Below are 13,089 nucleotides of genomic sequence, written 5' to 3'. Positions count from 1 at the left end.
GGCAGTATTATGAGGCTTATAAATGTACCTGGCTAAATATTACTAAGTACCTAAAATAAATTTAATTTCCTAGAATATTTTTATGTAAAAGAGATACAAGTTCGCCATAAGTATTCTGTATTTGAGCCATTTTAGTTTGTGTTTTCTGGTGGTGGCATAATATAGAGGAATGAGCAAGTTGAGTTTAAATTTACATGTTCTCACTTGCAGTCATTATTTAATTACCTTGGTCTCTGCAACTTCTTTAAATCTCCCCTCTCTCTCTTTGTCCCATGGTATGGTATTAGCAATATATGTATTTGTGAGAATTAAAGTTGTAACAGGCAATGAGTGAAAGTCTCAAGTTCTTATGAGAAGACCCAACAAGTAATGAGTACTGTCAATGCCCATTGTTGTGACGCTGGTGAGTCCTCTGTTGACTCTAGAAGACCTAAATTCCAAGACAAGAATTCTCTACACTGGATAAAGATGGAAGAAAACCAGAAAGAGAACACCAGCTGCACCTTGCTGCTGTGGAAGAGCTGCGAAGGACTATGGAACGTTCACTTCAAAGTTATCCTGGCCCCAGGGTGGAGGATTTGGGGGTGTCATCTATCAACTGTCACTCATTATCTGAGGGGTGCTCTCAGGGATACTGATTCTTTCGCATTGACAGCTTCACATGTATAGGTAGAGTGGTCTCACACAGATAGAGGATTTCTGGCCAAGAGATACAGATGACCACAGCTGGAAGTCAGCCAGAGGTCCTGAAAGTGGTAGCATTGAGTGCCTCTTCCTGCCTGTTGATGTGACCATAACGGGAGTGCACTTGATCGAGATGAGGCCACCATTTCCTAAAACTTGAATATAAGCTTCTGTCTTTTGAATGAGAGCATTCAGTAGTTTGTTTCGCTGAAGACTGGATCATTGACATATAAATGATTTCAGGAGAAATGTCTTACATAACAGGCACTGCCGACTAGCAATACACAAAATTTACCCAACGTGCTTGAAATAATTGTGGTCAATTATATGATTTAATTATTATTTTGAACACAGAGACTACAGTCGTTTGCATGCTGATGTTCTGGGCTCTGGGAAGTCAGGGCTTGTCACTGTGTTCTTATCTCCTGAGGTATTAGACACATGTCAGCCTGAAACTATGTCTGAGATGATGGAGCCCTTGCAATCCGAGGTTCCCTTAATACTTACCCAACCTCCAGTGAGAGGAATAAACAGTCCCACCACACCCTGGCATGGCCAGAGGAGGTGTTCTGCCATCTTCCAATTTAATTATGGGATGTGGTTTCTAGACACGCATCTATCTAGATCTGCTTTCTGTATTTTGTTTTGTTTATAATTAAATCATAGTAATTAAGCAACCATGCAGGTCATTAGTAATAATTTTATGAAGCTTAAGATGGTGTGTTACATAACTTCTAAATGTTTTGTTGTTAAAGTTCACTTTTGAGAAATTGTCGGGAGCTGTTTGAGAAGCACTATTAATTTGAAGGCGTGTATGAGAGAGATAAGGTTTTTCTTCTTCTTCTGGAATTGTGTATAGTCAGGTAACTGTTATCTCTGGGATACACTGAAAGCATCTTAGGAAGTCTCAGAAGCTCCCCAGTTTCAGCCATGATTTACATATGTGGACACAGAGATGGCTGCATCTATGCACACGTCATCTTATTTTTAGTGACAATTTGGACATACACACTCACTTGTGGCTCACAGAAGCAAGAACAAAAGGCAAACTCCAGTGTTCTTTTAAAATTCAGAAATTTGCCTTTTAATTTTAATTTTGATGTCTGGGAAAATTTTAGAACTGTAATATAATGAAATTAATATTATAAGATACGACTTATTAAGTTACTAATGCTATATATAATTAAGGTCAGTAAAGAGATCCCTTTACCACTATTCAAAGCATGGGGTGTTTTTTGTCTCTAATGTAGATATTGGATGTCTCTAGGAGTATTTAAGTACATGAAAAAGGTGTTGCAGATGACAATATGAAATAAATATTATCGCATTTCTTACATTGATAGTACTAACTGTTAAGAGCAGCTGTCTTAGCAAATTTGTCCTAACTACAGCAACAAGCACATTGCTGACTCACGGGTATCTTAGCTGGACAGAAGAAAGAACCTGGAGATGGATAAGAAGCTAATTACCTCGCAAACCTCCTTTCCAGTATCAACTATAAGATGGGTGATACTGCCCTGCTCTGCAGAAATGCTATCTCAACTGGTTCAGCTAAAGAGAAGCTACTGTACATGGGCATTTGGGGAACATATTTAAGACTGTGGGCTGAGAAAGAGGCTACAGCTTGCCATCTCTCTTTTCTGTCATTTCTTCTGGTCTACATGGAATGAATAAAGCCACAAAGCAAGTTCGCAGAAACTAACTAGAGATCATTTCAGTTGAATAACTCTGGGCAGCACAATAAACTTGTGACTTAGATTTCTTCTCCCTGAGAGATGAGGGAGTTGAAGGCCATGCATTTTCCATCCATTATAGCATTTCATGCTCCTAGGCGAAACTGCCAGTAGTGGCCAAAGAAAACCCTGGGTCAATGAGATGCAGGAAAATGTTGGACTCATGACTATCCATACTGTGGAAGACTTGGCCACAATTGCCCTAACCCCATCCCTTCTGGTGACTGTGTTAGAGAGGAAACCACACATTTGCTTTCTCCGTGTGACATTCAGAGAATGAGGTGCAATTATGTCTGCAGGTAATAGAAAAATAACTTTGCATAGTTTTTCGTGTGCTTTTTCACACCTTTTGAATATTTATAGTTTATTGTCATGACGAAATTATTAATCAGTATTTTTTCCAATAAATACTCTCTCTCTCTCTCTCTCTCTCTCTCTCTCTCTCTATATATATATATATATATATATAAAATTACTATCGTGTTTTGCTAATTTTTACATCGTTTATACATAAGTGATATTTTTATAAACAGAACTTTTTTTACTTTGAAATTGATTAGCATAACTTTTTTCCAGAAATTTTGTGTATTTCTTTTAGCTGGAGTCCTTGTGCAAGAAGTATTATTATTTTTTTTACTGTTGTAGAAATATTTTCAAGGCAATTTCTTTCTTTAAAGGTCAAAGGGAGGTGATTTAATCAGTGCAAGCACGTTGAGCAAGCAAACAGAGGGGTCTGATGAGTCCAGGTCTGTCTCTGTGGTACTAAATGAGCATTAAATTAAATAAAAAGACATGAATGCTGAGGAAAGAGGTTCTTGTGCTTAGACAGTCTTGGTGAGGAAAGTCCCTAGTTGTTTCAATTCTAGTCCTACAAGATGGCACAAGAAGTTCCAATTACTTGAGGGAGCAGACTGTTTCTAAGGACTCAATTGCTCCAACTCTAGGGTACAACCTTGTCCTTCCAGATAGTTGCTCTCTCCTGGAGGATGTTCCTGCCCCACTGTTTGGTGGCAGAATTTTAGAGTGGTGGATTGAAGGTATGGTGGCAGGAACAGCTGAGAACTCCATCTCAAGTCTCAAGCAGGAGACAGAGGGAGCTCAAAGCAGTTTTGAGTTCAATTCTAACTTTCTCCACAATCTATGATAATGAAGTAAAATCTTGTTGATTCACTCAATACATAAGTTCGTCTCTTGTCTGTCACTGTGCTGGGTACAAGGGATGTAAGGAGAAAATAATGTCATTGCTCTTCAAACATTCAAATCTTAAAATCCTTTAGATACAACTGTATGCCATTTCTTTACTTTATAATCCTAGTAATAGGTCGTCGACATCTGAGACACTCTGTCTTTTCCTCATCAGTTACTGCTTTAGCCCTGAGAGTTCAGCTAGCTTAGCCCCACCTCTAGTTTGGCTTTCCCTTTCCTTTCCAGTCCATGTTGTGTTGATATCATAAAATACTCGAGGCTGAGTACTTTAAAGGCAGTAATTTCTGAACAATTGCTTCTAAGATTTTTGGAGCGTGTTACAAAGAGCTATTTGGCTCTTAAGGCTCTGCCACAACATGGCAGAGAAGGGCAGTGACTGCAGAAGAAGCCAAACACAGTGAGGTCCTTCTGTAGAACAGTCCAGTCTCATGAGAAGTGGCTTGTAACATCACTCTTTCAAAGGCTCCTATTTACTGTCTCCTATATTTTGATTCACGAGATAATCAAGTTAGACAGGAAAATAATTTTTCTTTTTACACATTCCAACTCTTAGTATGTTTGAATGAGTAATTTTGTGATAATGTGGTATCCATACAAGTCTCAATATGTTTTGTCAATCTTTTTGTTCAGTTTCACCATGTAAATTGTTGTGGAAAACATAAAAATTAAGATTTGATTATCCTCCTACTAATAGAATAATGTCATGGATTTGGTTCTTTAATGCAGTACAGAGTTATATAGTATAAACTAAGTTAGTATTTGAGTGAATAATTCTGTTAGTAATTTTCCAACATTTATTTAAATAATAATACTGAATTATTAGTGGTATAAGAGTAAGTGTTGCTTCTACTGAATGTATGACCGAGAAATCAGCCATCTTCCCTTGTAACTTCATTAGATGTTAGCTTCAGTAGGGAAAAGAGTTCTCTATACCTCATAATTTCTTAAACCATAAGTTGTCAAAAGATTAGAGACATTAAACTGACAGTGTATTTGTGTTTCTAAGTATGTCTGATGACCCAGGGCATAGATTGATTACAGATAATCAGCTTTTGCATCATTATTATTATATATTGCAAAGATGGCTTACACTGAAGGATAACTTCCCTGTGCAAATTTTGCAGTGAGCTGCCATTGAGACACGGCCTGAGCTTAAAATATTTTGTAAAAGAATACATGATAATCAAATTGTAAATTTATTCCGATTATGAAATATTAAAAATGCAGTTGAATATTCTGTCCTTTAAATTTTAATTATCTTCTATTTTGAATGAAGTTTTTCTCGAGCTATTGCCCAAATTCTGTTATAATGTTGGCTGTAATTTTCACATTCTTTTGGAGACTGTATCCGCCTTGATAGATCTGGAGTTGAGGTATTGTAAAAGTTCACTTCCCATTTTTCTTTTTCCTCAACGAACCATTGAATTTACTTTCAGGATAACACTGAATGGATATTTCATCTAATAAAAATGGACTTCTCCAATCCTTTTCACAAAAATGCTAATATCTCACTAATATTCACACATATGCTTTTCATCTTATCTCTTAAAATAAATAGCGACTCTTTCCATGAATGGCAGACAGTATGACTGACACCCTAACACAATGGCACAACATGTGTGTTTTTTTTTATTATTTCCCTAAGTTATTTTCTCAAGAACTAATTCTTTTCTCATTCATTTACATTTCAGTGGCCCTTTGGGTCCTTCCATTCTCATACTGCCTAATCTGTGTTTTCAAATCTTTATAATAGAAGGAAGTCTAAAATATTCATACCCTGTGAGTGCAGGTGGGGCTGCATAAGGTTTAAAGCAAAGACCTTTCTTCCTTAGGAAGAAGGCAACAAACCCTATTCCCCAAGTAGATTAGGCCACAGCACTGTGGAGTGTGTATGGGAAATGCCTTTGGTGTAGCCTGAGGATTCCAGATCTTGCTGTGCTTCAGGATCAAGAGAGTGATTTACAAACCTGCTGAACCAGAGTTTGGGGTCCTAGGCATGGTAGTGTTCATCTATGCTGGTGTCAGGAGGCCGTGATCTGACTCAATCTAAAGTAAAGAATCAAGATATTTTCCTCTGACTTTAGCTTCCTAGCCATCACAGAGGACAGCTGATTATCCAGTGTTGAAATCCATGGCCCTTGCTGTCAGTGTGAGCCAGCCATCTCTGTAATTCTACTCTTAAATGTGTCATATCTCAGGTCCTATGCAGAAAGCAGTTCTGTTCCTTCTTGATCCCACCCCTTTCCCTCTTAATATCTCCTAGCTATTATTTTGGGATCCCAGCTTTCCCACATTATTCTGCTTTACCAGTTTTTCTCTTCATCCCTCAAACGGTGTTTCTCTTGCTTCACAGCTTGCCCATGAATCACTCGCTGTTTTGTAGCTCACACTTGTTCTTAGACATTTTATTTGCTTGTCCTAAAGTGAAGTCAGTACCGGCGCTGGCACGCCCCCTGACTAGCAAGGGTGTGACCAGGTTGCCTGGGAAATGCTTGTGAAACGTGCAGTGTAATGTTGCTGTACTACCTCCCGAACTGGTACTCTGAGATCCAGGTCACTAAATAATTTTCAGGACTGTGGAAACCATCTCTGGTGGGCCAGGACTGCAAATGACTTAACGCTTATTATATTGGACATTGTATAAAGTAGGCTTATGTTTGTGTATGCCTCTTTGGCCCAATAAGCCAAAAGAGGAGAACAAATTCCAGTAGTCCTGTTATGACATCTCTTTAAGTCCAGCCACACCACAGTTAGAAGAAAGCACTGGATAAAGGAAGGATGATGGCCATTACTGTGGTTGGGATTCCACTACCTTTTGTAAGTGATAGAATGTGAGATAATCTTTCCTTTCTGAACATGTAGTTTTAAAATTCCTTTTAGGCTCAGGCAATTTTGAAAGATGTACAATATTAAAGCAGGAATTCTTAAGATTTGTCTCATAATTTATTTTTAGAAAAAAAAATGTGTACTTGAAATCTAATAATGACTTTTCATAACTGGTTAGAATTTTTGTATTTATTCAAATTAATACTGCATGTCAATATTTTGAGGTAATTTTTTTATTAATCCACCTTTGATGCTATTAGGAGAGATACTTCCCTAGAAAATGTGAGTCGGTATTTTACCTTTGAAGTTAGCTTTGGGAGAACGGTAATACAAACTAACTCTGGTGCCCCTAGTTTTCGAGCTCCAGCTATACTGTCTAGCCTTGTCAGTGTAACAAATAGTTAGTTACAGAAAGGGAACGACAAGGACTGCGGGCGGGAGCTGCTGGCGCCTGGGGCCCGGCCGAACCACCCGGCTATGATGGCCAGTGCTAAGATGGTGTGCAACGCGCAGCCCAACTTGATGGCGAGCGGCGGCCTGCCCATAGATGCACAAACTCGAGCTACTTCTAAGCTACCTGTTAAGTCCAAAGAAGCTGATGCGTTTAGACATCTTCATCCAGGAGGTTCAGATCCTGACATTACAAAAGTCACCAAACCGAGACGAGAGAATGGGCACGTGAGAGCTGCAGAGACTGCCAGCAGGAAGAACATCAGGAAGAGCTACAAACCACTGAATAAACAAAAACCAGAGGAGGAACTAAAGGATAAAAACCAGCTCCTGGAGGCCGTCAACAAGCAGTTACACCAGAAGTTGACGGAGACACAGAGAGAACTGAAGGACCTGACCCAGAAAGTGGAGCTGCTGGAGAAGTTTCAGGATAACTGCTTAGCAATCTTGGAGAGCAGAGGCCTCAACCCAGGCAGCAAGACCCTGGCATGACAGCGGGAGCCTACAACAGATCACACGGACTCCATGCGGCTGCTAGAAACGTTGCAGAATGAACTGAAGGTTTTCAATGAAACTGCCAAGAAGCAGATGGAGGAGTTACAGGCCCTGAAGGTGAAGTTGAAGTTGAAAGAAGAAGAAAGGGTCCAGTTCCTGGAGCAGCAAACCTTATGTAAGGACCAAGCCAGTGACTTCACAATAGTCCTGGAGGACATGGAGCAGCTTCTAGAAATGTAGTAAAGGCAGGCAGCTAGATGGCTTCCTCCTGGGGTAAACTCCAGTCACCTTCAAGGACTCACCATCCCTTATAAAGAAGACCTGCTGCAGTCGAGGGCCGAGGATGCCGATCGGGGCTCCTCCTTAAGCAGACTGCCCACCTTCAGATTGCCCAGCTCACTGAGCCTCACAAATTGCTAATGGAGGTCTGCAAGAGAGGGACCTGGAAGCCTGACTCCACCTCGTGCATGGCAGAGCACCGACCTTAGAACCAGGATACTAAACCTTGGAGAATCTAGAGGCTCTGCCTCGGAATCATGGGAAGAAAGCCCTCATATGACAGCACATGTACTCTGTGGGAGATGTCACTGGGAACCACAACATCTGGTTGAGCTGAATTTACGAACTTGAAATTCCTAAAGTTTCTGGCTTAATAAATGGGGTAGAAGTATACAAAGTAACACCTACCTGAAACAAAAAACAAAACAAAACAAAACAAAACAAAAACCCCAAATAGTTAGTTACCATTTTGAGATTCTACTAGAGACACCCTGCATATTTTCATTCAATTCTTCAGGAGAATCATCAACCTTTATGTCACAGATAACGTAACAGGTACTAGAGTACTTAATGACTTCTGAGGTACAATTGAGGTTCTGAATTAGAGTCTACATATTGGGGAGCCATATTTCTCACGTTTCCACAGAGGCACTTCCTGCCAACATCCGTAACAACGTCCCTCATTGCTGTTGGTGCCGGAGAGATGACCTGCAAATGCATAGACCTTTTCCCTTACACACAGAACTGCAGATGCATTGTTCTCGGACTTCCTCCATGATGCAAAGATCTAATAAAAACTCTTTGTGCTCTGCCTCTCTTTATTAGGGCATTTTCTCCTCCATGATTATCCAGTGTGAGTATGCAATGAGTTGGGACTGTGGGTGGAAGTTGCAGCAATTAGTTTTGCCTCAGGTAGAATGCTGACATCAGTGGTAATGAGATTAAAATCTTCTACTCAGCTGTTGTTTGAATATTCTGTTGTGTTCTCATCCAGCTCTTTTAACTAATTGGAGTGACTTAACCATGTAATTATTTTCAAATGTTTACAATTATTTTAGATAAATATAAATGGTTGTTTGCCTGCATATGCAAAACAAAAGGAGTAATTTAGTGCCATCATCAAAATAGTTGAACCTTTCTAGATTATTACTGGGTGGAAGCAAAATATATTAGTGGAATTCAAGGGGAATGCATGGTCATTTCCAATGCTAAAATGAAATATTCTTTTCAGTTCTACCAGAATAGAGTAGTAGCATTTCTCCCAGGTCTTTCTCCTTCTAAATAAGAATTTCCAAATAACACAACAAAGCAAAGAAGTCTCTGAAAAATGGACAGAGGAGGAGGGCTGCTTAGGGTTCTTGACAGATGTAGAACTGCACAACAGTGAGCCCCATGCATTTTCTCATGTTCTTCATGAACTCTCAATGGGTTACGGCAGGAGTGTCTCACCCAGGATGGCTAATAAGCACACAGGAACAAATGCTCCGAGATCCTTGTAGCCAGACTCAAAAACCAAAAACATAATAAAAAATATTGGACTTAGTTAAAATTTTTTAAAAAAATGTGTTTCAAATCACATCATAAAGAAAGTGAAAGGTAAATCACTGAGTGGGGGAAATGTTTGAAAATCACACATCTCTTGAAGGAGTACAACATTAACGTGTTCTTTTGGGTCACAACTGAAGACAATAGCTCAGTGTTGAAATATTTAAAAGATCTGAGTAGATATTTCTCCAGCCAAGATATTCAGATGGCTAAGAAGGACATTGGCAGGTACTGAGCATAATTTTTTAGACAAATGTAAAGCAAAAGCACAGTGACATGTCACTCTCTCCAGCCAGGGTATCTATCATAAAAACAACAGGTCGTATCACCTACCATCTGTGACGAGAGAAACTACAACTTCCACACATGACTAGGAAGAAGACACAAGGCTACATTCACCTTAGAAAGTTTTGTAGCAGTTTCTTATGTCGTTATTCATAGGATTACCATATGAACCCAGCAATTATATATCCATAAATAAATGGGAGGTGTAAAAACATGCATTCACATAAAACTTGTGCGTGTGCATGAATATCAGCATTATTCCTATCAGCATTCAAATTGAAACAATGAAATGTACATTGACAGATGAATGAATATAATCATAAAATGGAAAATTACCCATCTGTAAAAGCGAATGAGTCACTGTTGCAACAGGAATCAATGTTGAAAATCTTGTGCAGTATGTTAAAAATACAAGTCATAAAAGAATATATATTATATGATTCTATTTATGTGAAATATCTATAATAGACAAATCTAGAGTCAGTAAGCAAATTACGGGTTGCCTCAGGCTGACAAGGTGCTGGAGAAGAGAAATGGCAACTGAATACTAATGGCTATGTCTTTCTAGGGGAAGATGAATATGTTCAAACATTGATTGTGGTGATGGTTGAACAAGTCTGTGAATACATAAAACCCACTGAATTGTGTACTTTAAATGGATCAATTTTATGGTGTGTGAATCAATAAAGTAACTAAAATATGAATGGTCTAAATATTCCATTTAAAAATTTCTGACATACTGGGTAAAAATGTGCTCTGATGGTTTGGTGTCTAAATGAAATTCCTGTCAGATACAGCACACGTAGTTAGGAAGTATAAATACAGAGAAGGCTGTACTTTGCAAACATTGATTTTGAAAAGGTTGTTGTCTTGATACAATTGATTCAAAAGTAAGTAAACTTAAGACAAGGAGTACATTGTATTGTCCTGAGAAGATCAGCCCTGATCCTCAGAAAGGCATCAATGTAAATAGAATATATCTTTTGAACAATAGCACTTCAAAGTACACAAAGCAAAGGAAAATATTATTCCTCGCAATTTAATATATTTAGATTTCATTGAATCTATAACTACCTTTAATTACATAATAAACTAAATCCTGCTCATCTCTATTAACTCTAATCCCTCAAAGAGCTACCTCTGTCTCTTTACCTTCAAAACACATGATTATATTAGCTATTGGAATGTGCTCGTGTTTGTATCATAGAAACAGTTTGTGATTCTGTAATCATGGAACTTAAAAGTGATTACTTTTCAAGCCTCCTTTTATGATATGTAGAGATTCACAAATGCAGAATCAATTGCATTCTATGAAGAAATACAGATATATGTTTTTCTTGATTTTTTAATGGCACATTTATGTTCCAAAGCAATAATTTTGGTAGTGAACATGAATGAGAAGGATATTTTTTTCCCAAAGAAATAGTATCATCTTTAGAAATAAAGAAAAATTAGTATATTTTGGAAGAAAATATTGCATTAGAAGTAGTCCCACAGTAGAGGTGTAGTTCACTGCCCAATCTTTACAAGCATACAGTGCTAAACTTTGAACTTGCCCTTCCTAAAGAACATTGATGCAATGATCTGTTTATCAGCTTGTTTTTTCCTAGATGGATCAAGTCATATTTAGAGTTCATTTAGTCAAACAATTTCACTCTATGCAATTAATCTCAACTAGCAGGTGCTAACTGTCATACATTGCTCACCGTAATTCTAGCTGCTTTGCGACTCAGAGAAGAGGTTCGTTTGCTGAGAAAGTCTCTTTGTACGAATCATGCTCTCAACTCCCCGGGGCATGACTTGTCCTCTTCAAGGATCGCTTTAGCCCTTGCCTGAATGATGAGAACATCGTTCCCTTTATACTTTCTGCCTACATGAACCTTTGTCATTGACTGATTTTTTGTATGTTTTATAACCATAATTCCCACACATTTTTTAGTGACTTATGCTGCTGGTTTTATGGATGACTTCTGAGCCTTTTATGATGGCTTCATTTTTTTTAAAAAAAATTAAGTTGACTGATATAAATTTTAAAGACCTGGATCATAGAGAGTTTGGACATGCACAGAGGATCACTCAAAACTGCAAAGTGGAATCTTTTCTGGGGAGGATGGTTTCCTAAATGTAAAATAGTTTGGATGGCTCATATATCCATATATTTACATTTATCATTTAAGCATTAAAATGCCAGTTCTCTTTTCTTGTCTTTTCTTTTCTTTTCTTTTTCTTTTGGCTTTTTTGAAACAGGGTTTCTCTGTGGGTTTGGATCCTGTCCTGGAATACTCTCTGTGGACCAGATTGGCCTCAAACTCAGCCTCTGCCTCCCAAGTGTTGTGCGCCACCACCGCCTGGCTTAAAGCTCTAGTTCTTAATAATTAATATTTTACCTTTGCACTTTGACTACCTAAACGTTTCCTGAGCAAGAGGGAATAGGACCTTTGTTCTCTACAGACACTCTTCCTACAAAATATGTTGTTAGGATTTTGTTAAAGAAGTTTAAATGTATTGAAAGCACAGTGACTTTGTGGGAACTGCTGGACAGAGGCAAGTGTTTATTAAACATTTGATTTCATGGATATGGCTAGCTAATATTAAGGATCACACAGAGAGAGGTGAGGAGAGTTGTAAAATAAGATAAAACCCTGATCTCTGGAATATTCAGTCACAGCCTCTGTTTGTTGGTCCCCAATTTATACAAGTCATGTGGAGCCTCACATAGAAAGAACGGCCTCTCCTAATGATTCAGAGGGATGAAAACAGGAAAAAAATATGAAAAATGTCAACGTTACAACTTATTTTACAGTGATTACAGTAGCTTTATTATTTTAAACATCAACTACTCTGTGCATGAATACCACAACTAACACCCCACTAAGATGCATTTTTGAGAACGTTGTTCAGCAATGATTTTTTTTCCTGCAGGAGACAAACCCAAGTATCTCATGTTGTCCCATCCATTCACTGCCCACTCTAGGAGGTGTTAATTGATTTCTAGTGAATGTCAACACTTGATACTAATTCCACAGTCATTGATTTCAAAGGCTCATATAACAATGAATGGACTAAGAAATACATCAAAATTTAATTTGCTTTCTTCTTACCTCTAATTCTTTTGTGTATATAAATTTTATTTAAAATTTGACCTTATTAACCTATAAAGGAGCTCAGAAACTCTTTTCACAGAGTAAAGTGATTTACTCTTGTCCATTTAGTGTGGTAGGAATGATGACAGATCAGCTCCTCAGATTCAAATGAAAGGTCATTGCTTTATGGTAATGCCAATAATGAAGACAACAGAAAAGTTGAATGATGCCTATATCTGAGCGTCTTATACTGTAGCACTTAGACATGCAGGGTGGATGTGTAGCATGCATACAGCATGAAACATCTCTATCTTTGACTCTAACTCCTATTTGAATTATATGAAATGAATTGTATGCTTAAAACAATGATATTGTTTAGAAGCATTTTGTTGAATTGACTTTGATTTTGTGACCTTATTAGAAGACTGTAATTTCCACCAAAGCTACAGAGAAACCTTGTCTCGAAAAAAAAATACTGTAATTTTGCATTTTCTCAAATGTCC

General features: G+C 38.1%; 2 protein-coding genes across 9 annotated transcripts in view; both read left to right on the top strand.

Annotated features, from left to right (window-relative positions):
* Nucleotides 1–13,089, top strand: part of Macrod2 (mono-ADP ribosylhydrolase 2) — a 1,889,233-nt gene that overhangs the window by 471,288 nt on the left and 1,404,856 nt on the right. The window lies entirely within an intron of this gene.
* On the top strand, nt 6,915–7,986 carry LOC125413871 (small kinetochore-associated protein-like). Its single transcript, XM_085696797.2, is given in 1 exon segment — nt 6,915–7,986. A coding segment is annotated over 1 exon segment (708 nt). The 5' UTR covers nt 6,915–6,926; the 3' UTR covers nt 7,635–7,986.

The sequence above is a fragment of the Myodes glareolus genome, chromosome 10, assembly GCF_982192425.1.
Source record: "Myodes glareolus chromosome 10, mMyoGla1.1, whole genome shotgun sequence".
NCBI lineage: Eukaryota > Metazoa > Chordata > Mammalia > Rodentia > Cricetidae > Myodes > Myodes glareolus.
The sequence above is the reverse complement of the archived record's forward strand: the minus strand, read 5'-3'. Positions and strand labels throughout refer to the sequence as shown.